Source organism: Octopus sinensis, linkage group LG1 (genome assembly GCF_006345805.1).
Source record: "Octopus sinensis linkage group LG1, ASM634580v1, whole genome shotgun sequence".
Classification (NCBI taxonomy): domain Eukaryota; kingdom Metazoa; phylum Mollusca; class Cephalopoda; order Octopoda; family Octopodidae; genus Octopus; species Octopus sinensis.
Window position 1 is genome coordinate 73,945,834 of NC_042997.1, and position 25,137 is coordinate 73,970,970.

At 37.4% G+C, this 25,137-nt stretch overlaps 1 protein-coding gene across 1 annotated transcript in view; it reads right to left on the minus strand.

Annotated features, from left to right (window-relative positions):
• LOC115211108 (protein-glutamine gamma-glutamyltransferase K-like) overlaps positions 1 to 25,137 on the minus strand; it is a 122,680-nt gene that overhangs the window by 7,838 nt on the left and 89,705 nt on the right. The window contains exons 9-12 of the mRNA XM_029780018.2: positions 16,384 to 16,487; positions 6,207 to 6,322; positions 5,132 to 5,261; positions 3,112 to 3,390 (exon numbers count right to left, since the gene is read on the minus strand). Coding sequence (XP_029635878.1) covers positions 3,112 to 3,390; positions 5,132 to 5,261; positions 6,207 to 6,322; positions 16,384 to 16,487 — 629 coding nt within the window. The remainder of the gene's footprint in view (positions 1 to 3,111; positions 3,391 to 5,131; positions 5,262 to 6,206; positions 6,323 to 16,383; positions 16,488 to 25,137) is intronic.

Below are 25,137 nucleotides of genomic sequence, written 5' to 3' on the forward strand. Positions count from 1 at the left end.
AGAATGAGTAGGAGTAAGTGGAAAGAAGACAATGATGGTGATGACAAGGTGTTAGAGAGTACTCTCAAGATACAAGAAGATAAGTATAAGAAAGAATTGGCAAAGGCGGGTGAATAAGTTCATTAGAGCATGAAAGGAAAGTGACAGATGATTAGAGATGGAGTAGAGGTGAATGTAGTGAATAGATCAAGAGTGGAGATACTATCAATGGAATATATCAGATGAAAGAATGGGAATGGCTCAAGAAAGAAGAGATAATATGTGGCAGTAATACAACAAACCTGTAGGTAGATCAGCAAATATGTAGAAGATGTGTGAAAGGGACGGGTGAGGTGCAAGAATGAGTGATGTACAGCGAGAAATGGATGTCAGAGGTACATAGGGGTAACTATAGTAAGTAGGGGATAAAGGTGTGGGAGGTCAATAACAGCACATTTGACAGTGTGATGAGAATGGCAGCAGAGAAGGTGTTAAAGATAAGATAATAGCAGTCATAAGATGTACCTCAAGTAGGAACAGAAAGAAGTAAACAATGGAAAATAAAGTGAGAAAGGATTATACTGAGAATGATGTTGACAAAATATTGAAAAGAATTTTAAAAGGAAGTGGTTCTAGAGAGATAGAGAGAGAAAGGAACTTGGTAGCACAAAGAAGGATGAAATATGAGCATATTCTGCCTTCATATGATTATATTATAGGAACTAAATAGTGCCATATACAGAAGAGTGGAAGGATGGGTGTTAGGAAGATGAAAATGAGAATGATATGACAGGGACAGACTGGGTGTGGAGGCAGTGCCCAGTACATTTAGAGACTTAAAAATAATGCTTTTAGCACCTGTCTCCTTGAGACAGATAGTATTCTTGAGTAGAGCAAATTGCCAATCATCCCAATTCTTTGTCATGTCTACAAGGTTCAACATCCTGAGATCAGCCCTCGCTACTTTTTTTGTGTCTCCCTGGGTCTCTCTTTTCCACAAGCTCCACCTACATTTAGTGATTGGTGCTTCATTATACAGCTGTTCTCATCCATATGCATCAACATGGCCATTGAGTGCAGTCAACTTACTTGAACATTACATCTGATTCTACTTACATTCAATTTTCCTGTCACCATATTTGCACTTTATTGTAAATGCACACTGACATACAATCAAAAAGCACATTAGCTTCATTCCTGCATTTATGATTCATGTCTCATAACCATACGGCATTGTTCCTTTTCACAGATATCATATAATGTGCTTTTTACCCAGACAGAAAGACCTTTGTTGCCAAACTTTCTGCATCCGATTCTTATTTTAGTAACAATGCTTTCAAAGTATCCTTCTCCACTGCTGATTAGATCACCTAGGTAACAGAAACTATCTGCCACCACAAAGGATCCTCCTGGGCTTTCAAGAAAATCTATTTTCTGTGAGTTCTTAGTGTTTATTAACCCTACACATCTGCATACAGAGTCTACTTTCTCTGGAAACCTTCTTGTGATTCCACTGCTCATCTTGTGTCCATAGCTTGTACTGGGTACATCAAATAAAATTTTTACCTACACTTTTCCTACTCACCAAACAAAGCTATTTTCCTGAAGTAAATGAAATCTTAACTGTTTTCCTGCTAACTATAACTTTACTCTTCACTGAGTCTAAAGCCCTTTGATACCAGGTTTTGCTTCCAAACTTAGAATTTCTTTTTCAGCTCTACTACAGATTTCTCTATGAGAATGAGGTTATCAGCACATAGCAGTTATTAGGAACAACTTGTCTTAAATTCCTCTGTTATTGCAAAAGGATAATGTAAAATAGGAGGGAACAAGAACTGAGAACTGAGCCCTGGTAAACTCCTGCCTGTACCCTAAATTTGGTACTGTACTCATTGCTAACTCTCACCTTACTGCCAGCATACCTGTACATTGCCTGTATGACTCTCACAAACCATTCATCTACCTCCATCTTCCTCAAGGACTGCCAGATCACAAAGTGAGATATCTTGTTGGAGGCTTTCTCCACATTGATGAATGCTAAGTAGAATGGCTTACTTTTAGCCATATACTTCTCCTGAAGTTGTTTTATTTGAAAGAGGACATCAGTAATGCTTTTTACTTGACACAAAATCCAAATTTATATTATACTATAACTCTTTCACTAAAAGGTAATCTTTATATCCAACTTAACACCAAATACTGTTTAACTAGCCTTGAGGGATCCTCCCGGCATGCACTCCAACTGATAATTTCCAGTAGGATGAAATCATCTGATATAAGAGTTCTGGCACCCATGACATGATTCATGTCTACTGCAATCTATGAGTGTGATTTTAAGCACCAAGCACCTATATAAAAGGATCTCTCAAGGCTAATAATGCAGTATTCAATATTCCAACAAGACATTCATGTTACATTGGATATAAAGCTTACCTTATGTTATTAATACTGTTTCCATCACTAATAAATAATCTATCAGTAACTTTCATGACCTGGCTCAGTAATTTGGTAATTTGACACTTCTGTCGTTGCTTCTATCCTTATAAAAATTTACTATAACATTACATGGATAATGGAAAATGAAATTTAATAGTTGAAATGAAATAGTTATTTTTTTAACTGCTGAGAGCACTAGTAAATAAACAACCAGCAAAAAAAATAAGTAGTAATGAATAAATAAATATTATAACTTTCTCTTCCAGAGAAGTGTATGTCAATAAATATATGTTTATTAATAATAAACTACTATTTACTGACATACGCTTCACTAGAAAAGATCACTCCTTCAGATGCATCATTCTTAATATATTTATTGCACAAGAGCATAGGAACATGAGTTACATGTATTACTCTGAATGATTGTTCAAATGAAATATCTTTTTTAATAAAGAAAAACTACTGGCACTATCATTATCACTACCACCATTAACACCAAAACTACAATGCTTCAACAAAGATAATGCCAGTATCACCACTACCATACTATTGGTGTTGCTATAATAGCCAGCATCACTACTATCTAAACCAATACCAAACCACTACGTTTATAACTATTATATCCCATTCCTCGCAATCCACTACCAAACCACCATAACTATCACATACACTATATACTGAGACAAACATACTTACCTTTGTCAGGATGAACAGTGACTGTATCTCTCTGAGAGAAAATTCTTTTGTCATTAACTCCCGTATAAAAGCACGTCATAACAGCAAATGAAGTTTCAACAGTCCGAAGAATGGATTTTGAATGTATCTTAAGCCCAACAGTAAAGCTATTACCAAGAATTGCTTTCTTTAATTCAACAACTTCAAAGGAGACATCTTCTACTTCTCCATAGATCTCTTCATGTTCTGAACAGGTATTCCTGCATGCTTTTGCCACCGCATGCCTTTCTTCCTGAGATCCTATAAAAGAAAGCAGGAATATATTAAACATTACATATAATGATTTAGGATAAAGAAAGAGTTTATCATCAGCATCAGCATCATTTTATGCTATTTTTTCATACTGCTGTGAGTTGGAAAATTCTTATAGCATCTCACTATTCATTATTACTCTTCACAAGGAGGTGTGACCATTTTTCATTGCATATGTCTTCTATCTTGCTTGTTTTTACAGCTGGCCAGCTCTCCTATCAACAACCATTTTATAGAGTAGACTAAATACATTTCATCATGCCACCAGCACTCGAGATGTTCTCTGCAGCAAAAAATAAATGGCCTCTATTTTCCTGTGTCTTTTATCACTTTCAATTGTGCCTTCCTTCTTTTGTAGGTCATAAAATTGTATATGATTGTGTCCCAATGAACCAAATGACATTTATAAATGGTGGCTGTTTCATAAAGTCCAGAGTAATGGAAATACAAAATCTTAGCAAAATTCAAATTCTCAATATCATAGCACTGAACTTGACCTGTTTAACTATCTATTTTGGTTCTTTATTATCTCCTTCAATCTATAAAATACAGAGACAATGTCATCATCATCATCATCATCATCATCATCATTTAATATCTATATTCCATGCTAGCATGGATAGGACAGTAAATTTCTTGTATGATATTTTAAACTTTACAATGAGCCAAAAAGTTTTTAAAGTATGACTCATCCTGCTAGAAATAACAGTCAGCTGTCCCTCAAATTACATCCTACGATTCTAGATGTCCATAAGATTAAAATACTTCATCACAGGCCTTATTCTGTAAGAGCTGATCTCTAGATAACAATAAGAACAAACCATTAATTATCTTATTTATCTCTTGTTTTATATTACAATTAAAGAGTGTTTTTGTGGAATAATAACATTGTTCCACAATGTTGTTACAGTGACTGCACTTATTGTACTCAGTTAAGCTAGGTTTCTTTGTCGTTGTCTAATAACAAAGTTCCTTCTAACCACCCATTCAATCTACTCATTGTGCATTTAATCTAGCCACTAAAAGTAATCATTGCAACGTTTTTGTTATTTAATTTTGAAGTGGAAAATTAGTTTCAACAAGGTTTTTTCTTTTATATATTTCTCAGTGTTTTCAGGTACAGCTTAGCTTCAAGATCAGGAATTCAAATACATATACCAGCTTGATTTAATATCAAATATTATCATCATATCACTAATATTATCATCATTATCATCATATCACTAATATCATCATCATCATCGTTGTCACTAACCATCACTATTTCATCATTGCTTTAATATTTGTTCTTTACATGTTGACATAGGTTGAACAGGACAACAAAAGAACCTTTCTTCATTGTTTTGTATCTTAGATAAAGTATTCTGAGGTCAGAGCAAACTACTTCACTCCCAACCATCCCTTTCTATATGACTGTCTTCCAACAACATCAATATATAGTTTTTCCTTCCCAGAATGGAAGCTATCATTCGTATATTTCATATCCATGCTAACATAGTCACCTCTCATAATTATGACACCTAAGCATTTATTTTTTCAAATGAGTTATAGAGATGTTGATGGGCCATAATAAATGCCTTGTCCCTTCATCTTCTATTTACAAATCCTTTACACTTCATTTTCCCCAAGTTGATAAAGTATTGGGCTTCAACTAAATAGTTGACTAAAGCCCTATCTTACAGAGCTTGGATTTGCATCTTGTCCAAAAATCATTATAATAGTATCTTACCTTCTTTATATTTATAGAGATGGGTGATGTCTTCCCGCTCCACACTTCCAACTGCTTTAGTACTAATAAACTTGCCAACAGCAGATTTGTCAATATGAACAGACTTCACTTCTCCTGTTTTACTATTAATCTTAATAAATGATATAAAGAACAACAGAAGTATATGAGAATGTGTATGCACATTTTTGCATGTTCAGAGTCTAATTTGAAGTATATATTAGCTGCTAGTAAATCTACAGAGAACCAGGTGTATTGTTTTATACAAGGGTAGTGTTCATACATCGTGAACACCTACAATATATGTTGTACAATATAGATCATTATGAAGCAATAAACTTTACTCATAATAGATAGTGTGCAGATGACAATCACATAACCATTTTATATCCTTTCCTTCAAATTTTTATTATTCTATGATTAGCAAAGCAATCCCTTCTCTGCTGATGTACACCACCACTATCTATACCAAGTTTAATGCATTTGCTTTCCATTTTCTCATTTATGTACAGAGTTCACCGTCATACTCTTTAATGAAAAGATATTTTGCAGAATCCAGCAATGGTGTTTTCCCATTTTTTTGGAAACAGTTTTGCTAATAATTTTCTATAGTTACAATGTAGTTATCATAGATTTGTAGGAATTACAAAAGTTGTATATTGTGTATATTTAAAACCCATGGCAATTCTGCATTCACAAATTCTAAACTTATCCATTTTACCCATCTTCTTCATTGTTGGTCATTGAAGATGGTAGTGGAAACAGTGGCCATGACAGTTTTGTCGTCATTATCATCATCATCATCATCATCAATATTATCATCATTAACGTTTTTCTGTCATAGCTTCAGTAGGTCAGAACAGCATATTTCATTTTCTATGGCAACTTATCTTGTAAGGCACACAATACTCTGATCTCACCTCACAATTTCTTCCTGTTTTCATTGTTTCCCCTTCACCCCTTAGCAAATTTAATGTCTTTAAAGAGAATATTGCATAACTCAGACCAAGCAATATCTTTTTACAAGATACACAATAGTGGATGCAAAAAGAAATCAAAATGTTATGTCTTTACTTACCTTCCAGAATACTTTGTCACCATTAACCTCAGAAAAGATGAATGGAGTGTCATAATTAATGAACACATCACCCTCTTTAATGGCTTTCACTGGACATGGTCCACAGCGCATCAAGCCTATTTCATTATAATCAAAAATATACATTATTTACTTTGTTAATTCAGAATTATATGAAGGACCCTATACAGTCAAAATGCTACCAGACATCATTTGAAATTGGGCTTTCATAAAAGAAAACAATGATTCAATAATTCTCAATCATGGCTCGCTAAAAAAGTCTGGTTTGGACTTTAATGAACTGAAGGTGGGAATAAAAACATCATTGACCTGGAAAGTCAAAAACAAAAGACACTCTGTACAAAGGGATAATGAGCAAGAAGTATTCATGGCATGTATGGTATGGTGAAGGGTGATGTAGGAGGGGAGTGACAGAGAAGAGGGATGGAAAGGACAGTGAGAAGGTTGCTAATTTGCAAAGAAGTATATATATATACTAGCAGAATTGCCCGGCGTTGCTCGGGGCTAAATTGCTTGAAAGTACTGTTAATGATTGCACTGAATTATGATGATTATTCAGGCAAATATTGATATAAGTTTACGGTGGGAGATAAGGACTTAACGATCAAACGTGTGCCATTGCATTGTTTTGGGGGAACCAAATATTGATGAGCATTATAGGGGCACCAACTTTAAGTTTGAGAAAGTGTGGTGGTAGCCCGGGGTGCTCAAAGGAATTTAGTACCTCTATTGGATAGTTGATGACGTCCTCTGGGTCAGGAGTTGTATCGATAGACTGATATACATAGACTTCCCCAGGAATGAGTTTTAGCATTTCATCATTAATATGGTAAACAGTTTTATTCCTCGGGGCCAGTATAGCCTTTTTGCCAATCCAATCCATATTCTGATAATTAGCTTGTAGATCTGGGAACACTGCATCTCTGAGATCAGAAGGCGTCTTAACAAAGGTACAAATGGAATCGATGGCAATATTACCAGTTTCATCCCTTGGTATTTTGCCTTCGCCAAATGCAAGGAGGGTGTGAGGAAATGCTGCTGATGTGATATTATGTCGCATATGAGCACGCATATTGGTGTGAAGTTTGAGAGTTACTTCCCTTTATTAAAAAAATATGCATTAAAATGGAAAAAAATGATGGTAAATTATTTGTAAAATCGTAGACTCATCGTAGACGCGCGCTAATACCCAGAAGGGCTCGATATGAATCACGACTATAAGATACCCGGTTTTGGTTAAACTGCATCGCAAAATGTGGGAGTAGTTAGGAATCTAAATCGGAGTAGACAGACACACAACCTTTCTTTTATATATAAAGATTTTCGTCCTAAAAAACTTTGTATGGATTGAATGGTTACCTCTATGGAAATATATACACGCACATTATACATACATGTATGTATAGATGAATATATAAATACATTTAAGAATCTATATACACTTTTGGGCGATCTTTCTTTTTCTTAGAGATAACTTTAGATCTTATTTTCGTCCTAAAAAACTTTGTATGGAGTGAATGGTTACCTCTATGGAAATATATACACACACGTTATACATACATGTGTGCATAGATGAATATATAAATACATTTATATATCTATATATACTTTTGGGCGATCTTTCTGCTACTTAGAGATAACTTTAGATCTTATATTCGTCCTAAATAACTTTGTATGGAGTGAATGGTTACCTCTATGGAAATATATACACACACATTATACATACATCTGTGTATAGATGAATATATAAATACATTTAAATATCTATATACACTTTTGGGCGATCTTTCTGCTACTTAGAGATAACTTTAGATCTTATTTTCGTCCTAAATAACTTTGTATGGAGTGAATGGTTACCTCTATGGAAATATATACACACACATTATACATACATCTGTGTATAGATGAATATATAAATACATTTAAGAATCTATATACACTTTTAGGCGATCTTTCTGCTACTTAGAGATAACTTTAGATCTTATATTCGTCCTAAATAACTTTGTATGGAGTGAATGGTTACCTCTATGGAAATATATACACACACATTATACATACATCTGTGTATAGATGAATATATAAATACATTTAAATATCTATATACACTTTTGGGCGATCTTTCTGCTACTTGGATATACTTTAGATCTTATATTCGTCCTAAAAAACTTTGTATGAATTGAAAAAGAAAAGGAATTGAAATTTTTAAGAAAGGAATTTGTTTACATACATGTGTGAAATGGCAAATGTTTGTGCAGTTGTCCGAAATGGAACCAGGGTAAATGTGTGGAACTGATGTATAATAATGAATAGTCTTCTTGTTGTGAATATTAATTTGATGAATATGAACTGAAAACCAGTGGTGTAGCATAGGTGATCTTCTTCTAGCAAAAAGGATGACCAGTCTGACTGGCTCATCCCTGTCACACACTCACACACACGCACACACACACACACACACACAAACACGCACCCTCACACACACACACACGCACACACACACTCACACACACGCGCACACACACACACACACACACACACACGTTAGCTTACAATTTTATTTATATATTTGCGTGTCTATGTGTGTAAATAGGAAGTGGGAGTAAAGGCTTTGAAGGGAAAGAGTGAAATGGTAGTTTTCTCGAATTTTTTCTGAAATGGGGGTAAAATTGAAAGAAATTTTGTATGCCATGACCGAATGGAAGTACTTTGAAAAATCATAGGTAAACTCTAATTGAAGAAATTGTGTGAGGAGTAAATCGTTATGTATTTATTTGTTTCTGTTTGCTCTGTTTTTTTTTGAGTAGTGGTTTAAGGTACACTTGCAAAGAGAAAGTATGAGAAATTATGGTGATAGCATGAGTGATCCGTTTTATATAAATACTTTCACTTTAATCGTTGCACACTTGCAAAGAGAAAGGAGGAGAAATGAGGGTCATAGCATGAGTGAAGCAGATCGCTCCGTTTTTGTGTGTGTGTGCTGTAGCCCACACTAAGAAAAGCACTTGACTTACACACCACAATGTGAGTTTTCTCGAAATTTTGCTTAATTGGGGTTGAAAAATTGTACCTGGCACGACCCAATGCATTCTACTCTTAAAAATGCTAGGTAAATTGTAATTGAAGAAATCCTATATTGTAGATTTCTATAAGAGACAAAGGGAGGCAGATAAAATCTGCCTTTTATAATAAGACTAGCAGTATCGCCCGGCGTTGCTCGGGTTGTAAGGGAAATAACTATATAAGCATTTTTAGAGAGTTATAGCCAAAAAATAGCAAAAAAATGCATTAAAAATTGAAAAAAAATTAAGGTAAATTTTTTTTTTAAATCGTTGACACATCGTAGATATTTTTAGAGAGTTACTTCCCTTATATAAAAGCGAAAAAAATGCATTAAAATGGAAAAATATGATGGTAATTTTTTTTAAAATCGTAGACTCATCGTAGACGCGCGCTAATACCCAGAAGGGCTCGATATGAATCACGACTATAAGATACCCGCTTTTGGTTAAACTGCACGGCAAAATGTGGGAGTAGTAAATCGAAGGGGACAGACACACAACTTCACTCTTATATAAAGATGCTTTTTTTTTTTTCAGTCATAGAGTTAGATTTATGAAGGTCTTCAGTAGAAAATCCTTCGATTTCTGACTCGCTGCTTGATATAATGAAATTCGTATCCATTTTTTGTCAGAATTACAAATTTTGAAAACACAATAGGAACAAATTTCGGAAAAAAATCTCCCATAATTCACGGAGTTAAAATTACACTTCGATTTTTGTACAAAACTGTATTTGAAGTGTTTACGAAGTATAATACGTGTTTTCACGAATGTACTAAAGAGATTTACTCTGATATTCTCATTTAAATATGAATAGGTAAATTCGGGCGGTTTGGTAACGAAAGGGTTTATATAAGTGTCGTCTGTTTATACATAAACACTGTTTCATACTTTCAGTTTAGTCTTGCTCAAATCACTCTGTCGCTAATTTACTCTCTTCCAAGAACATTTTCACTCACTGTTATCTGTTAGCTTCCCATACATTTTACTCATGTATCTATCAGCGTGATAGACAGAAACAAATATTACATTTACTTTCATTTTATTCGTCGCACACTGTGTGTGTGCGTTTGCATGTGGTGTAAACCAGACTAAGAAAAGCATTTGACACACACACCAGAATGTGAGTTTTCTGTAAATTTTGCTTAATTGGAGTTTAAATTTTAAAAACTGGACCTGGCATTACGCGATGCATTGTACTCTCAAAAATGCTAGGTAAATTGTAATTGAAGAAATCCTATATTGTAGATTTGTATAACTCCCAAAGGGAGGCAGATAAAATCTGCCTTTTATAATAAGATATATATATATATATTATATATATATATATATATACCCATTTGAGGTAAAACATTATTATTGTTCACTGATATTTTTTCCTATCTTGTCTGGTGACTTTTCGGTGGTACAGAAGTATTTTTTGACTTCTATTATGAGCGATATAGGTACTCATTTAGTACCCTTATGTATATATGTACATATCTAATATTGTATGTATATATTTTATTAATTTGCCTGTACGGCTAATAATTCGCTTAACACTTGTGATGGTATTTTAATAATACCATCCCTATATTTATATACATATATAAACACCTTTACTTGTTTCAGTCATTTGACTGTGGCAATGCTGGAGCACCGCCTTTAGTCGAGCAAATTGACCCGAGGACTTATTCTTTGTAAACCTAGTACTTATTCTACCAATCTCTTTTTGCCAAAGCACTAAATTACTGGGACATAAACACCAACATCAATTGCTAAGCAATGTTGGGGGAAACAAACACAGACACACAAACACACATATATACATACATATATATATATACGACAGGCTTCTTTCAGTTTCCATCTACCAAATCCACTCACAAGGCTTTGGTCGGCCTAAGGCTATAGTAGAAGACACTTGCCCAAGGTGCCACACAGTGGGACTGAACCCAGAACTATGTGGTTGGTAAGCAAGCTACTTACCACACAGCTACTCCTATATATATATATATATATCCGCTCAGTCGAAGTCGACTCTCGGTTACTCATTGGATCAGTGTCCTTCAGTCAGTTCTATCCTGGGCTGCTTCTTTCAGATTGGCTATGTCTATTCTGGTATCACTCTTGATATTGTCAAGCCAGCGGGTTCTTGGTCGGCCTCTTCCTCTCTTGCCACTGACCATTCTGAGCATGATGTCCTTCTCCAGGGATTTTCTCCTCATAATATGACCAAAATATGCCAATCTATGCTTGGTGATCCTAGCTTCTAGCGACATTTTCAGCCTGATCTGCTTAAGAACTTCTCCATTGGTGAGCCTCGCTGTCCATGGAATCCGTAAAAGTCTTCTCCAACACCAAAGCTCGAATGCATTAATTCTCTTCTGGTCAGCTTTCTTTAGTGTCCAGGTCTCGCATCCATATGTTGCTATTGGGAAGACAATTGCATTCACCAATCTGCATTTGGTAGTGAGTCTGATGTCTCTACTCTTCCAGATCCTACTCATGCTGACCATTGCCTCTCTGCCTAATACTATCCGCCGTCTTATTTCTGGAGTGCAGTCACCATCATCCTCATCATCATCATTGTTTAACGTCTGCTTTCCATGCTGGCATGGATTGGACGGTTTGACTGAGGACTGGCAAGCCAGGAGTCTGCACCAGACTCCAATCTGATTTGGCATGGTTTCTACAGCTGGATGCCCTTCATAACACCAACCACTCTGGGAGTGTAGTAGGTGCTTTTTATGTGCCACTGGCATAGGAACTAGTCATGCAGCACTGGCATTGACCATGCTCAAATGGTGCTTTTTACATGCCACCAGCATGGGTGCCAGTTAGGTGGCACTGGCATCGGTCACACTCAAATGGTGCTTTTTACAGGCCACCGGCATGGGAGAAGTCAAGTGGTATTAGCATCAGCCACGCTCGAATGGTGCTTTTCATACACCAGTCAGCCAGCACTAGCATTGGCCATGCTTGAATGGTGCTTTTTACGTGCCACTGGCACAGGTACGAGTCAGGCAGCACTGGCATCGGTTATGATTATGATTTTACTTGGTTCGACAGGTCTTCACAAGCATGGCATATTGCCCAACAATTGAAGGGTACTTTTAAATGGGTTAGTTATACAACAATGGCATCAGCCATGGCTAAGATGTCACTTGGCTTGCCAGATTTTCTCAAGCACAGTATATCTCCAAAGGCCTTGGTCATTTGTCATTGCCTCTGTGAGGTTCAATGTTCGAAGGTAGTGCTTCACCATCTCATCCCATGTCATTCTGGGTCTACCTCTTCCACAGGTTCTCTCCTCTATTATGTGTGTGTGTGTGTGTGTGTATGTATGTATATATATATACACACACACACACACACACACACATATATATATATATACATATATGCATGTATGTATGTATAAATATATTCTTTTGTTCTTTTACTTGTTTCAGTTATTTGACTGCGGTCATGCAGGAGCACTACCTTGAGGGGTTTTAGCCAAACAAATCAACCCCAGGACTTTAATATTGCTGCACCTCTTATGTGCCCATAGCTTACACTGGGTACATCTTATGGAGTTTCTATCTATGTCTTTTCTACAGATCAAGCAGGGCCATCTATCTGAAGGGATTTGTGATTTGTTTGCCTTCCTACTTATTAAGACTTTGGTTTTTGCTAGATTGTCTCTAAGGCCCTTCGATTCTAGACCTAGCTTCCACACCTGAAATTTCTCCTCTAGTTCTGATAGTGACTCAGCTATTAGAGCAAGGTCATCAGCTTAGACGAGCTCCCAGAGGCATCCTGTCTTAAATTCCTCTGTTATTGCCTGTAGGACTATAATGAATAAGAGGGGACTGAGGACTGATCCTCGGTGGATCCTTATCCCTAGCTGGAATTCTTCACTGTACTTATTGCCAACCATCACCTTACTGACAGCATCACTATACATGGCTTGTATAGCTCTCACTATACATGGCTTGTATAGCTCTCACTGACCACTCACCTATCCCAAGTTTCCACATTGACCACCAGATAAGGGATCAGGAGGACCCTGTTAAAGGCTGGTATGACACCTTCATGTATCACCTGATTGACTATATGGATGACTAGACTATAGCCGACACCACCAGATATTTTAAGCATCTCTGTGTTGATTCCTGATGGGCCATGAATACATAAATATATATATGCATATATATATATATATATATAACAATTGCAGCGTGGAAGGTGTTTGTAAGCCATTTAAGAAACACACAAAAGCCGTTCGATTCACTTCAACATTTAAGTTTAATTTGTCAAAATATTTTCGTGGCTAAAATCCATGACCTGTTCACTGACAAAAATCCGTGCTGCATATATATATATATATGGCACCTGTGTCGGTGGCACACAAGAAAACACCGAAAACACCATCCGAGCGTGGCCGTCTGCCAGCCTCGTCTGGCCCCTGTGTCGGTGGCACATAAAAAACACCATCCGAGCGTGGCCGTCTGCCAGCCTCATCTGGCACCTGTGTCGGTGGCACATAAAAAACACCATCCGAGCGTGGCCGTCTGCCAGCCTCGTCTGGCACTTGTGTCGGTGGCACATAAAATCACCCACTACACTCTCGGAGTGGTTGGCGTTAGGAAGGGTATCCAGCTGTAGAAACACTGCCAGATCTGACTGGCCTGGTGCAGCCTTCGGGCTTGCCAGACCCCAGTTGAACCGTCCAACCCATGCTAGCATGGAAAGCGGACGTTAAACGATGATGATGATGATGATGATATGAGGGAATAATTATACATATATTATATATATATATCCATTAAGTTTAGCTTGAACAAAACCCTCATAATGCACTCTTAAAAGCTTCTATACTTCCTGCGAGCCTGAAGAAGAATTCACACTAGCAATAGAGCAAAAAAATGCATTCAAATTATTGAGAGTAATCTTAAATAATATCATATGAATATAAAAAATTGTTACCTAAAGATGGTGTGTGATATAGAAACATATGTTGTGAAGCATAATTAAATCCTATGAATTTCTTTCCTGGTGTTATTATTGTTATTAAATATATATAAGCATCATCGCCATTTTAACATCCACTTTCTTGCATGAAATTTTGGAAGCAAAATTTCTATGGCGAGAAACCCTTCAACCCTCACCAGTTTCCAAACAAGGTAGTATTTCCCTATGCCTGGGCATGCTTTCAGGAAAGCAGGAAATGGAGGACTACACTTGTTTGTAACTATCTCATGATGTCAAGACAGTGAAATACAAACGTACATACATGCACGCACAAACACACACATGCATGCACACACGCACATGCACGCACACACACACACACACACACATAGGGGAATTAGAGAGGTAATTCTGGCAAGGAAATAAATCCTAGAATCAAGAGGTCTTAAGGTAAACTTAAGATGAATGTTTTAGTATGTAGAAAAAATGGTGGAAAATTCAGGGAGCTACTACTACTGCTAGCAACAAATGTCTTTCCCAAAGAGAAAAGGGAAGATTGTATGATACTTGTGTTAGAACTACAATGTCACATGGTAGTGAGACATGGGCCTCCAACACAGAGAGCTTGAGAAGAGTGGAAAGAAAGGAAGCTATCATGCTCTGTTGAATGTGCAATGTTGAGAGAAAAACTGGCCCAAGAGGAACAAAATGTAATATGCAAGAAAGAGGACTGTGCTGATATGGACATGTGATGTGTATGAATCAACAGCTTATAGATAAGAGTTGATTGCTTAATATGGCCAAAATTTGCAGAAGAATGAGACCCAAAAAGACATGGGAAGTGGTAAAGGCTGACCTCAGGACTCTAAACCTCATGGAGGAGATGACAAAGCACTGGGATATCAGGTGAGATGAGGTTATCAAGAAAACCCACAGACCTCAGTAAAACTGAGTTCTGTGAGTGCTATGTATATTGTAACAATTAGCACACCCAACTTAAATTGGATGTTGTCTAGATCACCTTTAAACTGTTATTAATGTCCATAGATACCATATCATGTCGACAGGTGCTCATTAAGCACTCACTATATCAACTAACAAAATGATTATTTGCATCAGCAAATAGCCCTCCAGATGATATCATGTCGATCAGCAGCAGCAGCAGCCCAGCCTCACACTGAATGCCTAAAGACTGATAGAATAAGTCCTGGGGTTGATCTGTTCAACTAAAGGTGGTGCTCCAGTCTAGCTGCAGTCAAATGACAATTCACAATATATAAATATGACATTTGCAATTACTGACTATACAAAACAAAAAGGAAATTGACAATCAACCTACCAATAAGTTAATGAAAAAAATAAACTACTACCTACTAAGAATTATAGAGTTAGCTAATTAAAAGATTAAAAAATTAAAAACTAATATATTATCCACAAAAACGTAATCAATATAACAATTCTAAGTTAATAATATTTCAAACGAAAAGAAAAGAAATTCTTTTATTTACAAATGTCTTTAATGTCTTCCTTCAAGTAAAACAGAGTAGTTCCCTTTCATATAAATGAGTGAAAAATAACTGCATGAAAATTTCTTTCCATCTCACAATATCAGATAAACCTAAATTAAACCTCTAAAAGTTTAAAATTAAAAAATTAAAAATTTAAAAACTTAAAACAAAATAAAATCCTATTTTTAAAACTAATAATAATATAAATTAAGATAAAAATTCCTTATATTACATTACATTACAAATTAAACCAACTAAGAAATAAATATGTACCTGGTTCCAGGTTCAGTCCCACTGCATGGACAAGTGTTTTCTATTGTAACCTCAGGCTAACTAAAGTGTTGTGAGTGGATTTGACAGAAACTGAAAGAAGCCTGTCATACATATAATATATATATATATGTTTATGTGTGTTTGTCCCCCACCACAACCTGACAACCAGTGTTTGTTTATGTCCTCGTAATTTAATAGTCCAACAAAAGAGGTTGATAGAATAAGTATCAGCCTTTAAAAAATCAATAGTGGAGTTGATTCATTTGAGAAAAACTTTTCAAGATGGTGTCCAAGCATGGCTGAAGTCCATCAACTAAAATACATATATGTGTACAACACTAAATTTCAGAAAAATATTTCCAATAATGAAATATTCCTTACCATCACTACTTTCTTGTGGTGTAGCATCATGAGCCTGCCAACCATCATAACCGGAGGGAAGATCAGGTCTATGTAACCAAGATTCATTCCATACATGGAAATTCCTTTAGAGAAAAATATATAAAACAAGAAGAAAAATAAGATACAAAGTATGACTTGAAAAGTAATATTGTATAGATGATAATTTTAGATGGACGAACTTATACAGAGAATCCTTCTTACCACTAAATTCCAAAGGCATGATTACATCCACTATCTGATTTTTAAATATACATACATACACACACATATATATATATATATATATATATATATATGTATGTATATTTAAAAATCAGATAGTGGATGTAGTCATGCCTTTGGAATTTAGTGGTAAGAAGGATTCTCTGTATAAGTTCGTCCATCTAAAATTATTATCTATACAATATTTCTAGCATGCGGCAGACTACCTAGCAGTCTTGCCCTGTAAATATACACATGTATTAGAATTTTCTCTGATTTTTCAGATTTTTTGTATGCTAGACTACTGGTTTTAAATTATTTAAATATTGAAATATATATATATATATTAATACACACACAAACTCTTATCTTTCGATTAGACAGTGACTCAACAACAAAAAAGTACGATTTGTTTTTTTACAGTAAATATTTCTATTTTCACTTTTGTTAAATACAATATTTTAATCATTTAGAAATATTTTTAAGTGAATGTGATTTCAAAAATGCAAGCTGTTTGTACAGTAATTATTTATATTTTAGCTTTCTATAAATAGACAATATTTTAATGTGCTTTTTTTAATTATTTTCAAGTGAATACCATTAAAAAAATTTTCTTTGCCATATTTATAAAAATATTTTAAAGTGATAATGACTTTAAAAATATGGTAATTATTTTGTAAAAGAACCATTCGTAACCTCGGTGTGAAATACTTTCTTTTCCATAGGTTTTTCGAGTACATTCAACGTAGCTCACCTCCAAAGATTTGGCTGTTATTTCTAGCACGCCTTGCTACCACGTAACAGCTATTTGTAATAAAGGACCAGAAATACCTGTTACATGGTAGCAGGGCATGCAAGAAATAGCAGCAAATCTTTCCTTTTCTGGGGAAAGGAGTCGTCTACGCGTGATTTTGATGTCACATTCATTGAAAGTATGTGAAATAACCTGGAAAAGAAAAAACCCACGAAACAAAACTCCATTGCTGGGTAAGTCAGAGTTTCCAGGTGACCCAATAGGCCATAGGTGGTCTAGTATCAGGTCATCCCATAAATTCTTTCCGAATTTTGAATAAAGAAAATAAGTGATCAAATCATCATCATCATCATCATCATCATTTAGCGTCCGTTTTCCATGCTAGCATGGGTTGGACGGTTCAACTGGGGTCTGGGGAGCCCGAAGGCTGCACCAGGCCAGTCAGATCTGGCAGTGTTTCTACAGCTGGATGCCCTTCCTAACGCCAACCACTCCGAGTGTAGTAGTGGGTGGGTGATTTTATGTGCCACCGACACAGGTGCCAGACGAGGCTGGCGAAGGCCACGCTCGATGGTGTTTTTATGTGCCACCGACACAGGTGCAGAGAGGAGGCTGGAGACGGCCACGCTCGGATGGTGTTTTTATGTGCCACCGACACAGGTGCCAGATGAGGCTGGCGGACGGCACGATCGGATGGTGTTTGTTACGTCCCCAAAGCACGGAGGCCAGTCTATGCGGTACTGGCTACGGCCACGTTCGGATGATTTTCTTGTGTGCCCACGGCACTGGTACCAACAAGATACAAATTCCATTTATGTTCATCTATTTTGATTTGTTTTGATTTGATTTTGATTTTCACTTGCCTCAACAGGTCTTCACAAGTGTCACAAGAAGGAAGGTATGCACAGGTGGACTGACTACGTCCCAGGTAGGGGCCACGGTTATGGCCTGATAGTCTTGCCGGGTCTTCGGATGGTGTTTTTATGTGCCACCGACACAGGTGCCAGATGAGGCTGGCGAACGGCCACGATCGGATGGTGTTTGTTGCGTGCCCACAGCACGGAGGCCAGTCGATGCGGTACTGGCTACGGCCACGTTCGGATGGTTTTTGTGTGCCACCGGCACTGGTACCACAAAGATACAAATTCCATTGATGTTCATCTATTTTGATTTGATTTGATTTGATTTGATTTTCACTTGCTCAACAGGTCTTCACAAGTGTCACAAGAAGGAAGTATGCACAGGTGGACTGACTACGTCCCAAGTAGGGGCCACGGGTATGGCCTGACTAGTCTTGCCGGGTCTTCGGTTGGTGTTTTTATGTGCCACCGACACAGGTGCCAGATGAGGCTGGCGGACGGCCACGATCGGATGTGTTTGTTATGTGCCCACATCACAGAGGCCAGTCGATGCGGTACTGGCTACGGCCACGTTCGGATGGTTTTTCTGTGTGCCACCGGTACTGGTACCACAAAGATACAAATTCCATTGATGTTCATCTATTTTGATTTGGTTTGATTTGATTTGATTGATTTTGATTTTCACTTGCCTCAACAGGTCTACACAAGTGTCAACACACTTGCCTCAACAGGTCTTCACAAGTGTCATAAGTAGGAAGGTATGCACAGGTGGACTGACTAGTCGCCGGGTCTTCGGATGGTGTTTTTATGTGCCACCGACAGGTGCCAGATGTGGCTGGCGAAGGCCATGATCGGATGGTTTTCTTGTGTGCCACTGGTACTGGAACCACAAAGATACAAATTCCATTGATGTTCATCTATTTGATTGGTTTGATTTTCACTTGCCTAAACAGGGTCTTCACAAGTGTCACACGTGTCACAAACTTGCCTCAACAGGTCTCCACAAGTGTCACAACACTTGCCTCTGCCTCAACAGGTCTTCACAAAGTGTCACACACTTGCCTCTGCCTCAACAGGTCTTCACAGTGTCATAAGAGGGAAGGTATGCACAGGTGGACTGACTACGTCGCCGGGTCTTCGGATGGTTTTTTATGTGCCACCGACACAGGTGCCAGATGAGGCTGGCGAACGGCCACGATCAGATGGTGTTTGTTGTGCCCACAGCACGGAGGCCAGTCGATGCAGTACTGGCTACAGCCACGTTCGGATGGTTTTCTTGTGTGCCACCGGTACTGGAACCACAAAGATACAAATTCCATTGACGTTCCTCTATTTTGATTTGGTTTGATTTTCACTTGCCTCAACAGGTCTTCACAAGGGTCACACACTTGCCTCAACAGGTCTCCACAAGTGTCACACACTTGCCTCTGCCTCAACAGGTCTTCACAAGTGTCACACACTTGCCTCAACAGGTCTTCACAAGTGTCATAAGAGGGAAGGTATGCACAGGTGGACTGACTACGTCGCCGGGTCTTCGGATGGTGTCTTTATGTGCCCCGGCACAGGTGCCAGATGAGGCTGGCGAACGGCCACGATCGGATGGTGTTGTTGTGCCCACAGCACGGAGGCAGTCGATGCGGTACTGGCTACGGCCACGTTTGGGTGGTTTTTCTTGTGTGCCACCGGCACTGGTACCACAAAGAATACAATTCCACTGATGTTCATCTATTTTGATTTGTTTTGATTTGATTTGATTTTCACTTGCCTCAACAGGTCTTCATAAGTGTCACAAGAAGAAGGTATGCACAGGACTGACTACGTCCCAGGTAGGGGCCACGGGTTATGGCCTGACTAGTCTTGCCGGGTCTTCTCACGCACAGCATACTTCCATAGGTCTCGGTCTCTAGACATTTCCTTAGTGAGACCTAAAGTTCGAAGGTCGTGCTTCACCACCTCGTCCCAGGTTTTCCTGGGTCTACCTCTTCCACAGGTTCCCTCAACTGCTAGGGTGTAGCACTTTTGCACACAACTATCTTCAGCCTTTCTCGTCACATGACCATACCAGCGCAGCCGTCTCTCTTGCACGCACAACTGACGCTTCTTAGGTTCAACTTTCTCTCAAGGAACTTACACTCTGACGATTATGAACACTGACATTACACATCCATCGTAGCATACTGGCTTCATTTCTTGCGAGCTTACGCATATCCTCAGCAGTCACGGCCCATGTTTCACTACCATGTAGCATGGCTGTACGTACACATGCATCATACAGTCTGCCTTTTACTCTGAGCGAGAGGCCTTTTGTCACCAGCAGGGGTAAGAGCTCTCTAAACTTTGCCCAGGCTATTCTTATGTTATATATAATTGAAATTTAATCACTAATGTACTTTCCCTGATTATCTATGACTTCCTTCCATCTATTTACAAGCTTTTTAATCCCATCAATGTAAAACTCTTTTGGTTTCAAAGCGAAGAACTCTCAAATGTCAGTTTCGACCTCCTCCTGGCTTGTAAAATTTATGTCCCCCAAAATGATTCTGTAAACTACAAAACAAATGGTAGTCTGAAGGAACAAGGTCAGGAGAATAAGGTGGATGAGGAATTTTTTTCCAACCAAGCTCTTCGATCTTCTGTGATGTGATCTTTGCATTGTGGGGTCGTGCATTATTCTGATGAAACATCACTCCTTTTCAATTCACTAAAGCAGATCTTTTTTCTTCAAAGCTTGGTTCAAACACTCTAATTGCTGACAGTAGATTTGAGCATTGATTGTTGCATTAGGTGGTAACAGTTCAAAGTGAATTTGCAATCCCATCAGATAGAGAGAAGAACCTTTTTTCCATAAAGTTCCCTTCCCGGTTGTGGTTGAGCTTTTTCCCTTTTACCAAGCCACTGTTTACGATGTTTAACATTTCAATAGAAGATCCATTTTTCATCACCAGTCACAAGTCTATCCAAAAAGGGTGAAATGAATTTGTGAGAATGGAGAGAAGAACAGATGTCAACTCAGAATTTACAGTTGCTTTCAGACAATTCATGAGGCACCGATTTTCCAAGTTTAGGAACCTTTCCAAGTCGATGAACAGTTGTATGGTTTGAACTAAGTTTTATTGCCAATTCTTCAACTGATAATGCAGGATTTTCTTCAAGTAATGCCTCAAGGAACTTATCATAAAACTCAACTGGACATCCTGTTCGATCTTCATCTTCAAGGCTGAAATCTCCACTTCTGAATGTTGCAAACCATCTTCTGCAAGTTCTTTCATTCAAGCATTCTTTCCCATAAACTGAGTGTATGTTTCGAGTCACTTCGGCTGCAGAGTTTCCATTTTTGTACTCATGAAGCATTGTGCCTCAAATACTCTTTGGATACTTCCATGTTAGAAAAGGTTTTAATCAAAGAAATTTTAATTTTGCTATTCTGTAAAATAATATTTAATTATTTTAAATGTAAACAAATGCATAAAAATAATCTTTAATTCCATTATACGTTCTAAAATACTATAAAATTTCATTCAATGTGAAAAAAGGTAAAGTCGGACAGAACGTATGAGATGACCTGATATATATATATATATATATATATATATCCTCACACGTGACTGACTGACCGATTGCCGGCCTTTCGTGCTCAGCAGTCGTCGCGGCAAGACACATTTTTTCTCTCTCTGCCCTAAGGCATTTTTCTAACATGCCAGCTCAAAGTTTACTCATCCTGTCGAAAGACGCCTGTCTGTGACGTCCTGTTTTTGTTATTATTATTATCATTATTGTTTTTACGTATTTTTGTATTCTTATTCGTGTAACATCGTCTGTTTTTCAGTCCTTGTTTTGTATACATTCGAGGCTTTCTTCCAAGGAATCTAATGTGCTTGGCTTAGATTTTTCTTTGAGGCTGGCCAGTTCAGAGCAATCTCAAGATTAATCAGCCGAAATTGTGAGGACGATCCAGTTCTTAACTGAAGATTGAAGGCTTCGAATGTCCCGTCTGTGTTTTTTGTATCGTCTTCTAAATGTTTTGCGTTCTTGTCCCAGTTTGTATATATTACATATATATATATAAATAGCGGCGCCCGTACCCTTTTGGTCTTATATGTAAGTACATATTTCTTTAAACTTGGTACAACTCTATAACACTGTCTCTCTCCCCCCTCTCCTACATTTCTCTGCCTTTCACACTTTGCACTCCACTTTGATCTGTCTCTTTCTCGCTCTCTCTCTCTCTCTTCTCCTCCTCCTTTGTTCCTTGTTCCCCCTTTTCCTCTCTCTTCTCCTCCTCCTTTGTTCCTTGTTCCCCCTTTTCCTCTCTCTTCCCCTCACACGTGACTGACTGACCAATCGCCGGCCTTTCATGCTCAGCAGTCGTCCAGGCAAGACACATTTTTTCTCTCTCTGCCCTAAGGCATTTTTCTGACATGCCAGCTCAAAGTTTACTCATCCTGTCGAAAGACGCCTGTTTGTGACGTCCTGTTTTTGTTATTATTATTATCATTATTGTTTTTACGTATTTTTGTATTCTTATTCGTGTAACATCGTCCGTTTTTCTGTCCTTGTTTTGTATACATTCGAGGCTTTCTTCCAAGGAATCTAATGAGCTTGGCTTAGATTTTCCTTTGGGGCTGGCCTGATTGGAGCAATCTCAAGATTAATCAGCCAAAATTGCGAGGATGATCTGGTTCTTGACTGAAGATTGAAGGCTTCGAATGTCCCGTCCGTGTTTTTTGTATCGTCTTCTAAATGTTTTGCATTCTTGTCCCAGTTTGTATTATTTTACATATATATATATATATATATATATATATATATGTATGTATATGATATATATATACATATATATACAATTGCAGTGTGGAAGGTGTTTATAAGCCATTTAAGAAACACACAAAAGCCGTTCGATTCACTCCAGCATTTAAGTTTAATTTGTCAAAATATTTTCGTTGCTAAAATCCGCGACCTGTTCACTGACAAAGTCCGTGCTGCATCTCTTGTCCCAGTTTGTATATATTACAAATATATATATAAATATATAAATTGGTCTTATATGTAAGTACATATTTCTTTAAACTTGGTACAACTCTATAACACTGTCTCTCTCCCCCTCTCCTACATTTCTCAGCACGGACTTTGTCAGTGAACAGGTCGCGGATTTTAGCGACGAAAATATTTTGACAAATTAAACTTAAATGTTGGAGTGAATCGAACGGCTTTTGTGTGTTTCTTAAATGGCTTATAAACACCTTCCACGCTGCAATTGTTTTCGTTTCAGCACACGATCTCAGATCAAATTACTTGCTATGCGAGTACATCTCCGTAATATATATATATAGCAAAAACTGTCCGATGAACGGCAACGGGAAACTCAGAGTAACAGGTTTTGTTGAATTTTCTGCTGCTTTAAATAAAGCATATTACTCTACCACTGGTATTTGAGTACTCTTTTTTCCACCTTGTTTCACATTTGTAGTATATATATATATACTACAAAATTAGAAAATGGAGAAACATACTTAAATCAATCAAACATCAACCATCAGATGATACCCAATCAATACTTTATTACACCATTACATAACAGCAAAGGCATTATACAAAATATATTGTAAATATAATTAGACAAGGAAATAGAAATATAAAATATAAAATATAATATATAATTATATCATATCTGACAGCTGTTTCGGCCGTAAAGGCAATTATGCCTCATTTAACCTATAAGCCATATAAGGCAGTTATCCCATGGTGGGTTGAATTCTCAACCCCTATCTCATTTTATATATATATATATATATATATAATATATATATATATTATATATATATATATATATATATACATTATATTTATACAATAAATATCTCTTTATGTAAATAAACCAAGTTGGGAAGAAAAAATATGGTTTAAGAATGTTTAATTAATGTGTGTGTGAGAAAAATGTACCCCCAGTATAGATTAGTCATTAGTGACTTTAGACTTCAGGCCAGAAGGATTCTAAGAAGGGGACCAATCTGGAAAAGAAGGATTTGGAAGCTTAATGATCTTTTAAATGATCTGAGATTTAGGGACACCCTAACTGAGAAATTAAACGCAAAGGAGGAAATACAGACTTGTAACAGAGAGGGCAACTGGAAGTTCCTACAGGACAGCTTGCTGTACACCACTAACCAAATCTGTGGCTAGTGCAAAGTCCCAACCAGCCCTAGGGTGATGTGTGTGATACAAAGTATGACTTGAAGAGTAATATTGTACAGGTAATAATCTTAGATGGACAGACTTATACAGAGAATCCTTCTTATCACTTAATCCTAAAGGCATGACTACATCCACTTAATCCTAAAGGCCATTAGAGTGAAGAAAAAGGCGTGGAGGGACTGGAAGAATGATGGTAGCAGAGAACTATATCAGGTAACTAGCAGAAAGGCTAGAAGACAGATATACTTAGCCAGGGCAGAAGCAGAAAGGAGGAAGTTTGCCAATGTTCTGCGATGTGAGGACCAGAGGCTTGAAGTGTTTTGGATTGCATTATAGAATTTCAGAGAAAATTGTGATGTGGTAGGAGAGAAATGTGTTTACATGGATGATGGCACACTTACAGTTAGAAATTCTGCAAAGAAGGATGCTTGCAAGTGCCACCATGAAAGGTTGCTAAATGTAGAGAATGCATTGGAGAAGGAGAGCCTGTCTAATGTGGCTCCAACAGAGGAGCCATTCAAATCAATAGTAGCTTAGCAGGTAAAGCAATTAAGGATATGAAGATGAAAAGCCTCCAGCCCATCAGCAATCTATGCAAAGATGCTTAAAATATCTGGTAGAGTGGGATATGACTGGTCACCCATATAGTTAATCAGGTTGTCCATGAGGAAATCATTCCCATTGATTGGTGTGGTAGCATTACAGTGAACAGTAACAAAGGCAAAG